The sequence below is a fragment of the Crinia signifera genome, chromosome 2, assembly GCF_055691185.1.
Source record: "Crinia signifera chromosome 2, ASM5569118v1, whole genome shotgun sequence".
NCBI classification, from domain to species: Eukaryota; Metazoa; Chordata; class Amphibia; order Anura; family Myobatrachidae; genus Crinia; species Crinia signifera.
This window is the reverse complement of record NC_139218.1, coordinates 222,475,438-222,491,950: the sequence shown is the minus strand read 5'-3', so window position 1 is coordinate 222,491,950 and position 16,513 is coordinate 222,475,438. Positions and strand designations below refer to the sequence as shown.

The 16,513-nt window shown below is 41.0% G+C and overlaps 1 protein-coding gene across 1 annotated transcript in view; it reads right to left on the bottom strand.

Moving 5' to 3' along the window:
- Nucleotides 1-470: 470 nt before the first annotated feature.
- Nucleotides 471-16,513, bottom strand: part of ELOA (elongin A) — a 42,967-nt gene continuing 26,924 nt past the window's right edge. Inside the window, exons 2-11 of the mRNA XM_083173812.1 lie at nucleotides 16,262-16,318; nucleotides 15,943-16,055; nucleotides 14,892-15,825; nucleotides 13,123-13,231; nucleotides 12,873-13,034; nucleotides 11,500-11,597; nucleotides 10,253-10,433; nucleotides 7,067-7,178; nucleotides 6,809-6,978; nucleotides 471-1,816 (exon numbers count right to left, since the gene is read on the bottom strand). Of these exons, the coding sequence (XP_083029938.1) occupies nucleotides 1,755-1,816; nucleotides 6,809-6,978; nucleotides 7,067-7,178; nucleotides 10,253-10,433; nucleotides 11,500-11,597; nucleotides 12,873-13,034; nucleotides 13,123-13,231; nucleotides 14,892-15,825; nucleotides 15,943-16,055; nucleotides 16,262-16,318 (1,998 nt within the window). The 3' untranslated portion in view covers nucleotides 471-1,754. The remainder of the gene's footprint in view (nucleotides 1,817-6,808; nucleotides 6,979-7,066; nucleotides 7,179-10,252; nucleotides 10,434-11,499; nucleotides 11,598-12,872; nucleotides 13,035-13,122; nucleotides 13,232-14,891; nucleotides 15,826-15,942; nucleotides 16,056-16,261; nucleotides 16,319-16,513) is intronic.

Below are 16,513 nucleotides of genomic sequence, written 5' to 3'. Positions count from 1 at the left end.
GATGCTTATTTATCATTACTCCGCTAAAGCCCAGCCACTTCCGATGTCTATCCCTAATCCCACTCTGTTTCCTCTAGCCTCCGGTAGGGATGGACATTGGATGCCCACCATTTTTTCTATATGATGGTAACTAACCATTGCATTAAAACAATTAGATAGAAAAAAAACTATTAATTTGATTTGCATATGCAAAAAAAAAGTTTGCAAGTGCGCAAAACCTGTGCAGCATGGCCGGCTGCGGATGGAACTGAGGCAGATCCAGTGTAAGCATCAGAACACCATCAAATGTTTACCATTCAATTGAAGCAAACATTGGGATGCTGCCATCGAATGGTAAAAACATAAACATCAAAGCAAAAACATTGATAGTTTTAAAACCAATACATTCCAAGTTCCATCCCGGTAATAATGTGTTCTGCCCTGGACATCCTTGACTCATCATTACTGCGGTACTCCCTATAAACACTGCAGACAGAGAATCCAGTATTCACATTTTATTAAGAGCCAGATAAAATCATTTGCATATATAAGTCTAGTTAAAATATTTAATTTTCTTGAAACCACAAAAAAGGATTTTATTTACATAAAGCAAAAGCTCACATAAAATCCTGGAGTCCATAGCCCCTACCCACTGCTTACAGGATAATGTAGAGGGGGATCTGCAGAACCCACAATAGACTCATTTCACACAAATGACCTACACTAGGGTGGTGCAGTGAAGTGTCTGACACTGCAATTCATTTACTCAAGAGTAGAAATACCATCCGCAACAGCCAAAGAAATACTGAGAGCTTCCCCATGGGAAACAGTATGATGCTTCATAGTCCAGTATTCAATAAAATATTGTTTTGAAACTCAAATAGATGAGACTATCATGCAGGACATAACTGCACTTTTACAAAGCAAAGTGCAATGAAAAACAATAAAATAAATTACAGTGAAATAAGATCCTAAATGGATTTCATCAGTCTAAATTATAAATCCAGAAAGACATTGAAATCTAGTCTAGCTGCAGACCCCAGACATGAAAAGGGTGTGCATGTATCACCATTTTATAAAATCCTATGTCACTGAACATCTCTGCAAAATAATTCACAACAAACATTACATGACACAGCAACATTGAAACATGACTGCTAAGTACACACGTGTATATTACTATAGCATCCACAGTACAGTATTATTTCAACATGTCCCAAAACTGCAAGATGGAACCTAAAGAAAACCATCGGACTGCACGCAATGATGTTACGTGATACTTGTTATAGATTTAGCATTTTCAAATTTTGAAAAGTTATTGATCAGTATAAAAACGGACTTTAAATTATATGTCTCTGCTTGGTTATGAGCTCAATCCCGCTGACATTATGCAAACAAGGATTCTGGTGTGTCCAGTACACTGATCTTCCCGAACTTGTTGATGAAGCTTGCTAGCATTAAGATGGAAATATAGGCCTATCTTACAGGATCCACTGCTGTAAGAGGCCACTGCAAAGGAGTGGCAAGTCATTGTGTAACCATCAGTACATAATATACAATGACTGGAATGCTGCAGAGCTATACATATGATGATGGAAACATATTAAAACATGACGTGTCATTAAAACATTAGATGTTCAACAGGTGGGAACTAAGAAAAGTTTGTATAGAGGGAAGCAATGTTCCTGGATGAGTCCATCAGACAATGTCATGAATGCTAACCAGCTGGATGAGCCCTCCCCACCATAAAATAAAGTTCATTCTCTTCTTGTGGTTTATCGTCGAGAAAATCTGTTCTTAAAAGCTTTTATAGTTTTGGCCATCATCGGAGCAACTTCTGAAACACACAAAAAGAGTGATCGTCACATAAACATTTTTCAATGGAAGCAAAGTTAAAATGTAGAAAAACATAGAATGTAACAAGTGTACTACTTTCAAAAAAGTAAATGAAAAGATCAGGAAAATCAGGTTTGTTGAGAGAAGATATGATGGCAGCTAACACAACATAAATTACATCATGCTTATTGGCAACCAAATTAATAAAAGGAAATGGAGACTTTAGGTTATCAGGACAGACTAGCCAAATTGGGAATGTTCACACTAGAAAAGAGATATGCCTAAGGGGTGACATGCTTAACATGTACAAATATATTAAGGGCTATTACAACGATCTGTCAGGTAGTCTATTTACTGTGATATCAGTTACTAGGACACAAGGGCAAGCACTGGAGGAAAGAAGGTTTAGAACACTCAGGGCAGTATTCAATGAGGCCAATTCCCCATGTTTCATGGCGAATTTGAGCTATTTTCACTTTGGAAGGTGATTTTTTGTGTCAGAAAGTGAATCACCCTTTTCAACGTGCACTTTTCGCCGACGGTGAACAGTGAATGAGGGACAATTCACCGTCTGATACTCTCCGCAACTCGCTGTGGTTTTTCAATGGGTTTTTCAATGTGATTCGCCATGAGTGTATTCAATGAGAAGATGGTGAATTGCTTTCTAAGTGATTTGTGGACTGATGAACATCAAGGCTTTTAAAATACTTTTGTAAACCTTTCCAGCTTTATGCAAGTCAAAAATTCTTAATTGTAGATCTTCCGACAGCTCTTTTGTGCAAGGCATGGTTCACATCAGGCAATGCGTCTTGAGAATAGCGAATTTAAAACTGATGTTTTTTTATAGGGCAGCTTTAACCAACACCTCCAATCTTGTCTCACTGATTGGACTCCAGGGTGGCTGGCTCCTGACTCCAGGAGAAGTCATTAGCCTACAAGTTTACATACGTTGTCCATCCTACACTGTGAATTTTTACATGGCGTGTTCAATAAAAACATGAGAACATATAATTGTTTGTGTGGTATTAGTTTAAGCAGACTGTGTTTGTCTATTGTTGTGACTTAGATGAAGATCAGAACACATTTTATGCAGAAATCCAGCTAATTCCAAAGGGTTCACATACATTTTCCTGCAATTGTAAGGGCAGTATTCAATGCCTTTTTGCGAGCAGCTCCCAGGTCAGTATTCAACTGACCCCCTGCACACGCTGTTTCCGCCTTGCTGGGTTTTTACAGCGACGTGGAAACGGCGTGACCACCAAAACAGTGAGGTTCGTGGCTAAATGCAATGGGCTCCCTGCATCGCGGTCCTCTGACATTGAGGATTCCCATGGAAGGTTGAATAGGGTGAGCGTCCGACATGGGGGTTTAATAGCAAGGGTCGCTTGTTTTCGTCAATCTTCGCCATTTAACCCCCTCACCGGCTGCATTGAAGATGGCCCTATGTCTTTTTTCAACCTAAACTACTATGTAACTAACAGGAAAACACAAGATAGTGATCATAAAAAACTGAAGCACTGCAAGTAAACACCAAGGAATGTAAGCCACGTGACTGAGCAGATGTATGTACTATAGATTGTAACTTGACTCGAATTGTAAAGGGCAACGGAATATGCTGCGCTATATAAGAAACTTAATAAATAAATGTGTGGCAGTATGCTTGCCATTTGGCTTTATACTAAAGCAGTCATTATCTAGCTTGTGTTCATATAAGGAGCTTTTTGTAATTTGTAATACTATTTAGGGCATTTGGTATTATAGAAGTTAAGTCATGGATGTGCAGTGGTCAGTTTGTTGGAGCCACAACATATTGATTCTGTCATTTGGTTTCTAAAGGGCAAATACAAATATATGAAACACATGTATGACAATAAAATAGTTCATATCAGCTCTGATTATTATATGTGCACACTTCCAAAACCAGGTCCCAACCTAGATGAGATTGATTTGTTTCGGTGGTACCAGTAACTAAAAGGCACCAGACAGGAGATATTCAAATGTTTCCATAAAGGGCACGAGCCGTGGACTCCCAAAGTCAGGCTTTTATCATACAACCGCAGTGTGCCTAGAACTTTATCACTATATGCATCTAAATGCAGTGCATTTGGGCATAACATTAGCAGTAATGGGTGCCCAGTCACTTACGCCAAGCAGCACAAACTAAATATCTCCATGTCGCTTATATAGGAGATCAGGTGTGAAAAGACAACAGAATCCCCCTCCCCAAGGAACATTCATGGATGCAATAAGCAATGCTCACAAAACTATATGCAGGATTCCTTACGCTCTACTATACTATGACATAAAGTATATTTCACATTAACAGAAAGGCAGAAGAGCTACATAGGAATATGGAACTGCAGCCCTATGGTGTAGGGTGTCTATATAGAAGGTAAATGCAGTTTGGAGTGACATCATACTGCTTAATCAGGGGTTACATCCAGGGGCGTAACTTAACATTCGTAGGCCCCAAAGCAAAAGTTTGTAAGGGCCCCCTATTTAGCGACTGATGGTGATAAATGTATGTAAAACATATTACTTAGGCAGTAGAGATGGCCCCCCTTCAGCTCTGACCCCCATAGCAGCTGCAGCCCTTGCACCTATGGTAGTTACGCCCTTGCATCCTGACATTAGGCATATCCTAAATAAGTATTAAATGGCTCATAATTATTTTACAGTAGACAATTTAACCTTTTTTATGCAATTCTCGTGGAAAGGGGATTTTTGTCCTTACCGGTTATCCCTTTTCTCTGAATTCATGGGGGCACTGTGATTATCGTGGGTACAGAGTGCAGCATGGGAGTCTGGGCATGGGCTCCCTCTCCTCTATAGTCCAAACCCTCAGCCATTTATTCAGTTATGGTAACAATCCCAAGCAAAAGCAAGACTGGCACCCATATCTCAAACACACATGGATTATGAGAGGGCCTGGTCTAGCAAGAGACGAATTTTCTGCTAGCCAGGGATGCCAGGATGGTTGCCCAGTCTCCCCAATGGATTAAGAGAAAAAGACTTAACAGGTAAAGACAAAAATCCCTTTTTCTGATCAGCCATGGGGACACTGGGAAAACCGTGGGGCATGCCAAAGCAGTCCATCTAAGGGACTCCTTTGCTGCACTCAATATGGTATGGAAGCAATAACAGTTGATAAAGGTATAGATATTATACTACGTGGATGCTCTACAAAGTTGCTCAGTAGAGGCACCATGCCAAGTCCCCATCGAGAGGGTGGGATGAACTTGCACTGAGGCAGGGACTGCTTTGCTCACCAAAAGGTAGGCTAGGCCGATAGTGAAACAAAGCAAACAGACCAAAGTATATTTAGAGCAAGCTGGGTTTGTGAAATTCATAGAGGAGAAAAAAGAATGTCAGATTTACGAAGATCCCACATCTTATCAACCTAAATACAGTAGGCCCACACCACATCAAGGGAGGGCAACTCCTGCAAAAAAATTAGAGGCAGAAAAGGAAGGTACAGGTACTAGAATTTTCTGATTTATGTGGAAATAGGAAATAACATTTGGACAATAGCCAAGGCGTGTCCGCAGAACCGCTTGTTCTGGTTGGAAAATAACAAAAGGAGAGCGTTGGGATAGCACATTCTAATCAGACACTCGGCAGAACAAGACAATGGTGAGTTAGAAGATAGTCTTCAAAGTAAGCCAGTGCCCGTTCACTGTCTTCACTGTCTTCAAAGGTTCAAAGGGGGAAACCTGAAGCACTTTCAACACCAAAACCAGGTCCCACTGGGCTTCCGATGGAAAAATGGTCATAAAAGGTAGATCACTTCAGCTTGCAGAGAAATAATAGAAATAAGAATTGGAGAAAAGATGAAAAGAACCAACGGGGTCCACCAAACCAACAGAGAGCCGACCAGAAATGCTCCCAGTTCCAGTGTTATTGTGGCATGAAGCCATTATGTTGATGTCTTCAATGATTCAACAACATCTGGAACACATCTAAGTAAACTGGACATCTTCGCGGCTTAAAAAAGTCAGCCTCACAATTTTAAATGTGTCACTGTGGTCACTTAAGGGGAACATAGGTCCCGGCATTGGTGACCTATGGGAAACAGGGGTCCCTCAAAGACACCCTCACACCCAGCCAGGGTCCCCTCAGAGTGACACTGCAAGTACCTGCCAGTGATCACAACAGATCATAGGCACACAATAATTGATAGTCACACCGATATTTTAACCAATTCCATTAAACGGACGGTTTATTTAATTTCATTGTCTATTCTCCTCATTGGCACACCTAAAGGTTACATGCAACATACCATCAACACACATAATACACCCATTATAGCATATACACCAACCACACATGGAAAACACTCACAATAGGAGAGTGCTCAACGATATTGCCAAGTTTACCACAAGCCTGGATCATTCACCACTGCAGACAAGCCATATAACTTATGCTGTGTACACACAGTGAGATTCCCTTGCTATTCCACTTAAGATTCAAGTGCTATACAATCTTTGCTAACTCTGTACATTTTACATACCATTCATACAATTTGCATTAGATTTGCACTATATAGTCATTGCTGCCCTGTCTATCTGGGTTTCGATTTGTGCTGCCACGGGAGCTCGCATCGGGATCACAAGGTAAAAAACCTGTGCGATCTGCATGTGATTTTGACTATATAGTCAAAATCGAATGTCAAATATCACCATGTGTACACAGCATAAGGCCCACCTTATTTTAGCGCAAGCACCAATATATGTATACAGATAAATTAATTAATATTAATTAACAAACACCAAACTAAAACTGACTAGCCAACAGTGGGGGCGGGGTATAGGGGAGATAGAGCCTATTCTGCTGGGAAAGAACAGTAACCATTTGGAGCACGGGTTACATACTCCACTCTATACCCATGGTTTTCCACAGTATCACCCATAGATGATAGCAGAAATCATGTTACAGTCCATCAACATTTTTATATCAAATACACAAAAATCTAAATATCAACATTTCAACTCACTCTTGACTTGTGGTTTTCGTGGATCGTATCCAGGTTGAACACTGCTTGGTGTGGAAATTGTACAGCTAGTGCTCGGCCCGTCATATAAACGTGGTGGTTCAGAGGACACATTATTACTGCTGCTGCTACTGCTGCTGCTGCTGCTGCTAACTGCAATGAATGGTTTAATCCTGTCAAGAGATGAGAAGCAGCAGGGTAAGAATACAAACCTCATATTCTTGCCAGACATTTCTCACCAAATATCATTTCCTCTAATACCTCATCTTTTCATTAACAATTGCTGCGCCTGTTCCAAACTTTTCTTGTCTTCTGCGCACATCTCGCGGTGGTTTCACATCTGTATTCAGAAAAGCCATCTTGGCTTGTCGAACTGTCCAGAAAAAAAAGAGACCGTAGGTTGTTAAAAGAGTACGGAATGGAAAGTTTTATAATACAAGGAGGAAGGATGATGTTTAGTTATCGTGTGTGGTTTATGCTCACTGCAGAGAAAATGAGCGGACTATCTGCTTCTTGTACCCACCCTGCAGATCCCCTTTAAGAGAGGAAGGCAGGATGGTTTAAGTTTTTCAAAAGTGTAGTCCAGGAGTGGAAAACCCCTGAGACTGAGGAAAATACATCCACCGGCGCCCTCTGATATCAAAATATGTCCCTGAATATGTGGGGACGGTCCTCTTCTCCACAGTTACACAGACAATGGTATACATAACCATAAGTTCCTCTTACTCGTACAAAGTCTCCTCTTCTCCCAAATCGACTGCTAAGTATATAATTGGACACAGATTCCTCTGGCTCTGCCAATGTTTCACTTAATCCAGACGAATACCAAAAAATGAAAAATAATGACATATGGTGCAATACCACTTTTATTCACATAAAATAAAGCACATACATGGGACCACAAAAAGAAATAATGGCTAATTATCGAGATGGATGGAGAACATGAAACTAATCAGTTCTCATAAGCGCTTAGAACAGTGGAGGTTAGTCCGGAGTAAACCATCCAAAGTAGGATCGATTCAGTAAAAAGTCCAAATCCAATTTAGGATCACATGAATGCACCAAGTACTCCAAATGCTTTTTCGATCACTTCTGTGCTGGCGTCTGGGACATTATCCTCCAATCCGCCCGAGGAATGATGTTAGCACATACTTCCGGTGACTTCTGGCGTTCTCCATCCATCTCGGTAATTAGCCATTTTTCTTTCGGTGGTCCCATGTATGTGCTTTATTTTATGTGAATAAAAGGTATTGCACCATATGCCATTATTTTTCATTTTTGGGTATTCGTCTGGTTAAGTGAAACATTGGCGGAGCCAGAGGAATCTGTGTCCAATTATATACTTAGAAGTCGATTTGGGAAAAAAGAGGAGACTTAGGAGTAAGAGGAACATATGGTTATGTATACCATTTTATGTCTGTGTAACTGTGGAGAAGAGGACCATCCCCACATATCCAGGGAAATATTTTGATATGGAGAGGGCGCCGGTGGAACACCCCAATTTCTGATTTTGCTTCTATTGTTTAGGGGTGTAGGGTCAGGCTGCCTGGCGAACAAAAAATATTTTTTCTCTATTCCATATACGACTACACAGAGATGATGGAACATATTATACTAGACAATTAAAATATTAAATGCACAGGAAGGAAAAACATTCACTAAAACATCACATACTATAAAATAGACCACAAAAGGTATTATTGTAGTTGAAAGAAAATGAACAATAACAAACATTTATGTATGATATGCAACATAGTGAAGTTGTACATATCTTAACTCTTCAAAATAATTTTACAGCATTATGTATATTATGGTCACTTTGGGCCTTATTCTAGTTCACTCTTTCTGACAAAATCCTTCTTAGATGGACAAAACCATGTGCACTGCAGGTGGGGCAGATGTTACTTGTGCAGAGATTTATCCTATCACACAGCACATAAAGTCTGTGCAGCCTGTGCTTTTTGAACTAGGTCCCGATCGCATTGCATGCAAATCGCATGTTTTGCAATACGATGTAGTTCAAAACGCACGGGAATACTGTACCGTGTATGGGCACCTGTAGGGTAAACCCCATTATAAATTTTTTGGTCCAATTTGGTAACAATCTGGTGCTCAACCTTTTTAAATGTATATGGTGTATGAACAATTGTTTTGACATTTTACTGATAAACCAGAGATATCAATGTCACATGACAGCCAAGACAGGAGCATGATGTCGTTGACAACATAGTCAGGATATTTAGTGCATGTACAGATGACAGAGAGGGTTGTTAATGACCTGCGTGAGAACGCATCAGTGCTAGATGAAATGCACAAAGATATCATGAACGGTATCGCTATTGCGCATATCGTTTGCAAAAATCATCTAACCTGTACCAAGTTATAGTGTGTAGCTCAGATATTGGAGCCAAAATATTGGACACTGGGTCTAATTCAGATGCATTTGTTTTTGCAATTGCAGTTTCCGTTTTTTGCACTTTACAATTGTAATTATATGCTAATATGCGCAGAAGCTAACCTGAGGGACACATGCTGCTGTTACATCATTTCCATCCGATGGCGTACAACTGCTGATACATTGGTACCAGTGTCCCAAATTGTGTCATGTCCTGGATTCTGAGTGCCTCTGGGGGTGTGGTATGACTGGCCAATGGTCGGGATCCCGACGGTAGGTATGCTGACACCAGTACCTAGGCCACTGGTACTCCGTAGGTGTGCTGACACCAGAGCCTAGGCCACTGGTACTCCGAGGGATCCCGACCGTCAACCACTCATCCAGCACCTGCGCTGAGCTGCTGTCCTTTAACACAGAGGGCTCTCCAGTAGCAAATGGTAACTGTTGATTTAGGGGACCAGGTAAGTATGAAAAAAAAAATATTCCAAAATCCAAAAATATATCACTTATCCAAAATGCTTGTGGTCCCGAACATTTTGGATAAGGAATACTCAACCTGTACTAAAACTGCATTTATTATAGGTAATACTAATGCCCAGGAGAATAGCGGAAGTCTGGGGGCCCCCAGATCCTGGTACCTGCATCATAGTATTCTCTTGGGAATGCTGCAAGTGCTAATGTCCAACCATTTCTGAATCAACCAGTGTTCAAAGTGGGAGAAGAGATTATAAGATGTTTATATAATAAAGGCTGCCTAGTACAGTAACATATTCCACAACTATAAATCATTATACACACATGGTCTCTCATTACTACAGTATAACAGCATTATAGGTTATAAACATTTCTGATTTATTTGTGATAAGTGACATTATCAGGAAGACGAAAGTGAAATTCAGTTTAAGCCAAATGAGTTTCTGGCCAAGTAACAATACTGTATGTTTAGACTGTAAAATATCTAAAGTGGTAAGTGACTTGGCTATAAACATGATGCATCTACACCCCTTTTAGTGATTCTTAGTCGGTTATATGCGTTTATTCTCATTTCCTACCTTTGGGTTTGTTTGCATGAGCTGAGCGGATGTTCTCAGTCAGCATTAGCAGCCTCTGCTCTCTGGCTTCATGTAGGCGGAGGTACAGCTCCCTCCAAGATTCATACTCTCCTGGACTCTGCTTTTTGAAGTCTCTAATACAGTGATTCTTCCATAACTGATCTGTGTCTTCAACTAGAACCTGTGACAGAAGCCAAATGTTCAGTTTATGACAATAAGAGAGTTTCTGATTTCAATGCAATTGTGCACACAAAGACAGAATGTCACTGTACAGAAGGTTCTGATTGGCATCACAGCATGTAACCTAGCCTTGCGAGTCCCCCAGACGCGGTATATGTGTAGTTGCAGTTGTGTGGTGGTGTTCAAATGTAGCATTTGGTTTGTATAGGTGAACATCTCTGCAGAATTAGGGCCTGATTCTGGTTGACTCTGTAAGCTGCAAAACTGTCAGCTTAACGAGTCCCAGAGTCCGCCCTTCCAAAAAAAGCCCCCCCCCCTCATGCGAGGGGTTTACTGACGGCAACACATCCCCTTGCATGTCCCATAGCAGGAGAAATGATTTCTCCAGGGCTCACAAATATAAGTCAGTGGAGATCGACCTATATTTGCAGGCTCCGGACCGAAGACAGTGCGAGCGGTTGAAGTCATGTGATGTCAGCCACAAGCCACACTGCGTCAAGGACGGATTTGCATGGGAACGGCCAGTGTTTGCATGGGGATGCCCATGAAACGCTGGCCATTCCCATGTCGATGTAATTAGAATGAGGGCCTTAGGCTACTAATAAGAATGTGGAATGTATCTTTGCGACATTGTATTGGTTGTTGAATGAAGTCTATAGTGGAACCAATGGATCAAATAGAAGGCAGCACTGTATAACTGCAAGTATAACTCTATATACAGTGATGTAATGTATTCTGTGAGCTCTGAGCAAGTCTATATAATCAATCTTGGTAGAATTATGCTTTAAGGGGATAGTTTAAAGGCCATAGAACAAGCATTTATTTTTGGCAGTCTATTGTTAACAAAAAGCTGATGCAAATTATCATTTGATTTGTTGATGTGGATTGCAGCAGATTTCCTCAGTCTAAATAAACCAGGTAATTCAATTATCTTCCATACGTGCTTTTTTTTAAACAACCATTATAATTATCACCAGGATTGTTTCAGGTGTGACACTAAAAACATACAGATAGAAATAAACTAACATCACTATCCAAGAAAAAGAAAATGAAACTGTAAAACTCACATGATTACACTCTTCTATCCGGTACAATTGGTCTGGGGTGCACTTCTCCAAAACTGGCTCTAGCACTGAATAAGGTACACCTCCTACTTCATAGATAGCTGGAAGAAAAAGAAAAAGTGAGATCAGCAGTTGTTCTTGTGTGACCACACAGCTTCCACTGACCAGAGTAGTGTTCACTCTAGCTTTGTTTCCCAGGGCACCGTACCCTGCCCATTTTTTTAACTTGTAAAGCTGCCCGCCGCCACGCTGTTGAAGTCCAGTCCTCTTCTGAGAGTGGCAGGGTCACGGGATACGGCTAGATGAGCTGAAATGCTGCTCAACTTGGAGCAGTGCTTCAGCTTTTCCAGCTGCATCCCACCTCCCCTCCGCACCACTCACCTCCTCTGTCGCAGATTAGTGGAAGCCTCAAACCTACTCACAATTGCTCAGACTGTTAAAACGGTTAGATGTTTCTGGAATTGCCTATAGATTTGCAAAAGGGTTACGATTAGCGATCCACTTGCAATTTTCTCACAAGTAACAAGAAGGTCTTCTCTTTATGTCTGTCTGGTAGCTTTCTCCTTGAAATCCACTTCGAATGCTCAAATTAGCAATTCATGCTGAATAAGCCCCTTAAATACATTTGACTTTAGTTGACTAAAACCCAAACAAATGTAACCACACACCTCTAGTCAATAAAATGTAGATTGACCACTAAGCACCAAGTAAAACAGACAATTAAAAAGGTGGAAAATCAATAATTAAATGGAAAAAAAAACAGATACAAAGGGCAGTATTCAATCCAGGATTCCAATTATCGGAACGTCCAGTCGGAATCCTGGGCCATTTTTCGCTCAGCTCAACGGAAACTCGACAGTCGGAATTTAATGTACCGGCTGTCGAGTGTCGAAAAGTGGGCGTGTCGGTGAAAACAGCTGTGAATTCCACAATCCATGGCCGTTTCCCGCCAAAATGGAATGGAAACGTCAGCATTGAAGAGGCGGCGGCCCGGTTGGAAATAGCATCTTAGATTGAATATCCCCCAAAGAGGTAAAGCTTAAAGGCACACAGTGTGATATTTAAGCAAGCACAAAAGGGAAAGAAAAAGGCAAAATCAAATCAGAAAAGACAAGAAAGAAAGACAAAATCAAATCAAGAAAATGGAGGAAACAAAACCTAAACAAAGCAGGCTGAATATATATGAAGAAATATTTAAGTCTGGTCCTCCACGGTGTGGGTCAAAATAAATATGAACAGCTGAAGGAATTGGACAGTATTATACTAAAACATCTAGAAAAATATAAACCCTATTTTAAAGGAAAATCCAGGTGAGCTAACACAAGAACCATCTTTCTCAATCTCTATGGATTAACTATACAAAGCATGGTACTCACAGTCTATGTTATTAGCCAGGACACGGATACACTGCTCATAGAGGGACATCATCTTAGGCAAGTAGGCAGTTTTAGATCCAGAATAGACCTGCATCTTGGAGTTTAGTCTACGCCCAGTGAATCCAGCACCTTCTTCCTCTTCTTGAGATGACAAGAGTGGAGCTAATGATAAAAAACAAGATTAGTTTCTAGAACACTCAGATCCCCAACAGTCCTATTTATATTTGTTTACAGAGTCATGTTATTTTACCTTTCCTTTTGTGAGGTGAGAATGGAACAGCCTCGATGGATGGAAGAGGCCGATAATTTGGCTGAATCATTGGCAGAGGTATGTCCGGTAGAACAGGAACCTGGTCTATCTGTGCAGTTATAATACAAGTGAAATATGTGTTATTTGTATTCTCTACAATTGTGTTCTACTGATTTATTCATGAAATATTAGCAAACAAAGTACACTTAGTAATAATCCATTGAATTAGTCATATCTGGGGGGTTTTATTGCAAATTTTGAACAAGTTTTCCCTATCTCCAGGCCTCCTGGTGACAGCAGCAGCCACAACACCTATAAGCACGGTGTCCTGGTGCTGTGTCTGCCAGCCAACATAATGCCCCCCAAAGAATCGCAGGAACATAGCTAACCACGGAAGTGCCCATCCAGAGCCTGAAGAGGGAGAAGGGTCGGATAATAAAAAATCAGGTGCATATCTTCTGTTTCTCCTCAATCCAACCATAGAACAGCCCTGGCATCTGCACAGAAAAGCCAGCCAAAAATTGCTGCTTTACTACTGGTGTTAGATAGTGCTTCTGCTTTACAGAAGACAAACATGCTTTTCCACCACAGGACACAATTTTGACCCTTCGATACATGTCCATTACTTTTGTAGGGTTTAGCTGCTTTGCGCAGTTAAAAAAGGGACTCTCTAGGCACAATCAAAAAACAAATTGAATATTGCACCCTGATATCCTGACTTTAGATGGAAGAACGGGAACGATAAAAAATGGAATCTCACCCTATGCATCAAATGTTCCTTGAACCCTGTAAACTCAAGTGGGCAGCTCCTTACGTTCAAGTACTTGCATGTTCTAAATTTGAATCATGATATCCTCAATATGCAGAACTGTACAATGCCACTACTTACATAAAGGTTCATTATAACAATAATTTGAGCAAGGATAGGTAACAGCATTGATGTCCCCATGCAACGTATGAGACAAAAATGAGGATGGACTGATACATATTCTTTTAACATTTACACTATTTATGAAGCCTAGTCATTATACTACTTTGTTTTTCTGTCATATTGGATCCAAAATATAGCGCCGATTCAGACCCTCACGTAGCGGGATGAATTCGGCCCCTTCTCTGATGTTGCGCCCGCCCCGTATTCAGCAATCAGGAGAAAAATCATTAAATGGTCAGCGACCATTGAATGGTTTATCTCCCCTTTGGTTGCATGCGAGTACATGTCAGTGTCTGAGTACACATCACCTCACATGCTAGTAAGGGGATTCGGCAGGGCGGTACTGACCTGTTCACTAGGCTGTGAGTATATGCAGCTTAGCGAACAGGTCTGAATCAGGCCCTATGTGTCTGTTAGTACTTTCTGCAGCATCAGTAACATGTGATAGATGTTAGGAGGCATGGGTTATTTTGGGGTTATTCAATTGTCATATCACACCCGAACTCCAGTCTAAAGTGACAGGTGATGGCGGCGCAGTATGCAATTAAGGTTTATATTGTGCTCATTAAGTAAGTAAGTTTAATTTATATAGCGCACTTTCTCCAACAGGACATTAAGGTCTGTTTTAGCCGTGCATAGCAACTAATCCAGACCAAACTAATGGGAGTGCTGTGAAAGATCCCGTTAGAACACTCAAGTGGTTGACTTTCACTGTTTTCAGCTCGCCACCCCATGAGGACGTGAGCTGAAATGCCGGCGCTAACAGCCAGACTCCCCTGAACTGAGCTACATTTGAATACAGCCCTCTTTGTGTTATAAGGTATACTGTGTGTCTGACCTTGCTGGGAACGACTGAACTGGATTCCCTCTTGCTCTTTTTGTCAGGTGCTTGCTTAGATTTATGTTTGGAGGTCTCTCTGCTTTCTGATCTACTTTCACTGTGCTTCTTGTTGCTCTTTTCAGGTATAATTACTGTTGGCTTCATAGGTGGTTTCTTCTTCTTTTTCTGGGGTTGGTCATAGCTCAGATAGGATTCAAAAGACATAGTTGGCTTTTCATAGTCGTCATCCAAGTCCTTCTCTGGAGGAGGTAGCGAGAGCTTGATGGATTTCTTATCATGTGTTCCAGGCTCAGTAGTATGTGTTTTGGTCTTGTTTTTATCTGCTTTATCCTTGGTTACCGACTCCTGATCTTTCTCTGATATTTTTCCTTTCTCCGGCAGCTGCATGTCCAAACCCATTCTATGCTTATCAGATTTACCTTTGTCCTGATATTTCGTTTTTTTAGAAGCCAAACCGTCATCTGTTTGAGTCTTAGTAACACTGTGCTTGTTTTTTTCCTTTTTCGGCATGTGCTCCCTGCGCTCTGGAGACGGCGGCTTCTCTCGGCTGCTTCCTGCATACGAGGGAAAGTCTTCAGTTACTTTGCCTTGTTTCTCCTTCTTTTTTTCTGGGTTAAGACTCTTGATCTCTGATCGATGTTTGTCCTTGTGAGATTTCTCCTCTTTGCTTGCTTTGTGAAGGTTTCTGTCTCTGGAAAAAGGGGGTGGGCTGTATGCGAGTTCAGGGGAATATCCCCTACCATTATCTTCTGAATCCTCATGATCTGAATACTGGTTCCAAGTGTCTTCTTCTTTGCCTGATTCACTATGTTGTCTGTACCTTTCATCACTTTCATCTTCATATTCCTCATCATCTTCTATAGGTGAGGGAGATCTTGGCCTCTTTCGGGAGCTGCTTTTACTATGCTCCCGCACCTCAGGTTCTGCCGTTCTACATAAGCAAGTTTAGAGGAAAGGATACATAAGTAACCATGCCATGTGTATGTGAAGACACAGCTTGTGTTTTTAATAAGAGGCTAGCATTTCCTCCACCACAAGACCTTCTTACCTAGGAATCTCCTGTGGCACTAGTTTTTTCCATTGGGCAACCAAGTTCTTTGCTAAATCTCCTACCAGGTCATGCTTTCGCAGTCCATTAACCGCTTTGCCAACTCCAGTCTCCTACATAAATTTAGAGCCAAGACTCAGGTTAGAATACGAGCTATACTCATATAAAGAAACATGAACAGCCATCTCTAAAAATATAGCGTTCAGGGTTTAACAATGGCTCTGCAACACAGACTACAGCAGAGTAATTAACCTACCACTAATTCAGCGGCATGCAATACACATGGTACCATACAAAGTAATAATCATAATAAACTTACCACCAATATATCAACAGTAATTGGCAATTCAGATAACCGCTTCAAAGTCTTCAGTAGCTGCAGCACAAAGCACAGAGGGAAATGTAAGAGTTGTGTTAAGTACAAGCATATATATTGTAATCACTATGCTGGTGGTGATTGATAAATATAAGATAAATGTGACATCAGAGAGGGAGACGGATACCAGTTTACACGCTATCCAAGTGAGGAGAAGAAAAGGATGCAGAGAAATGACTGTACATGAGTCTAAAT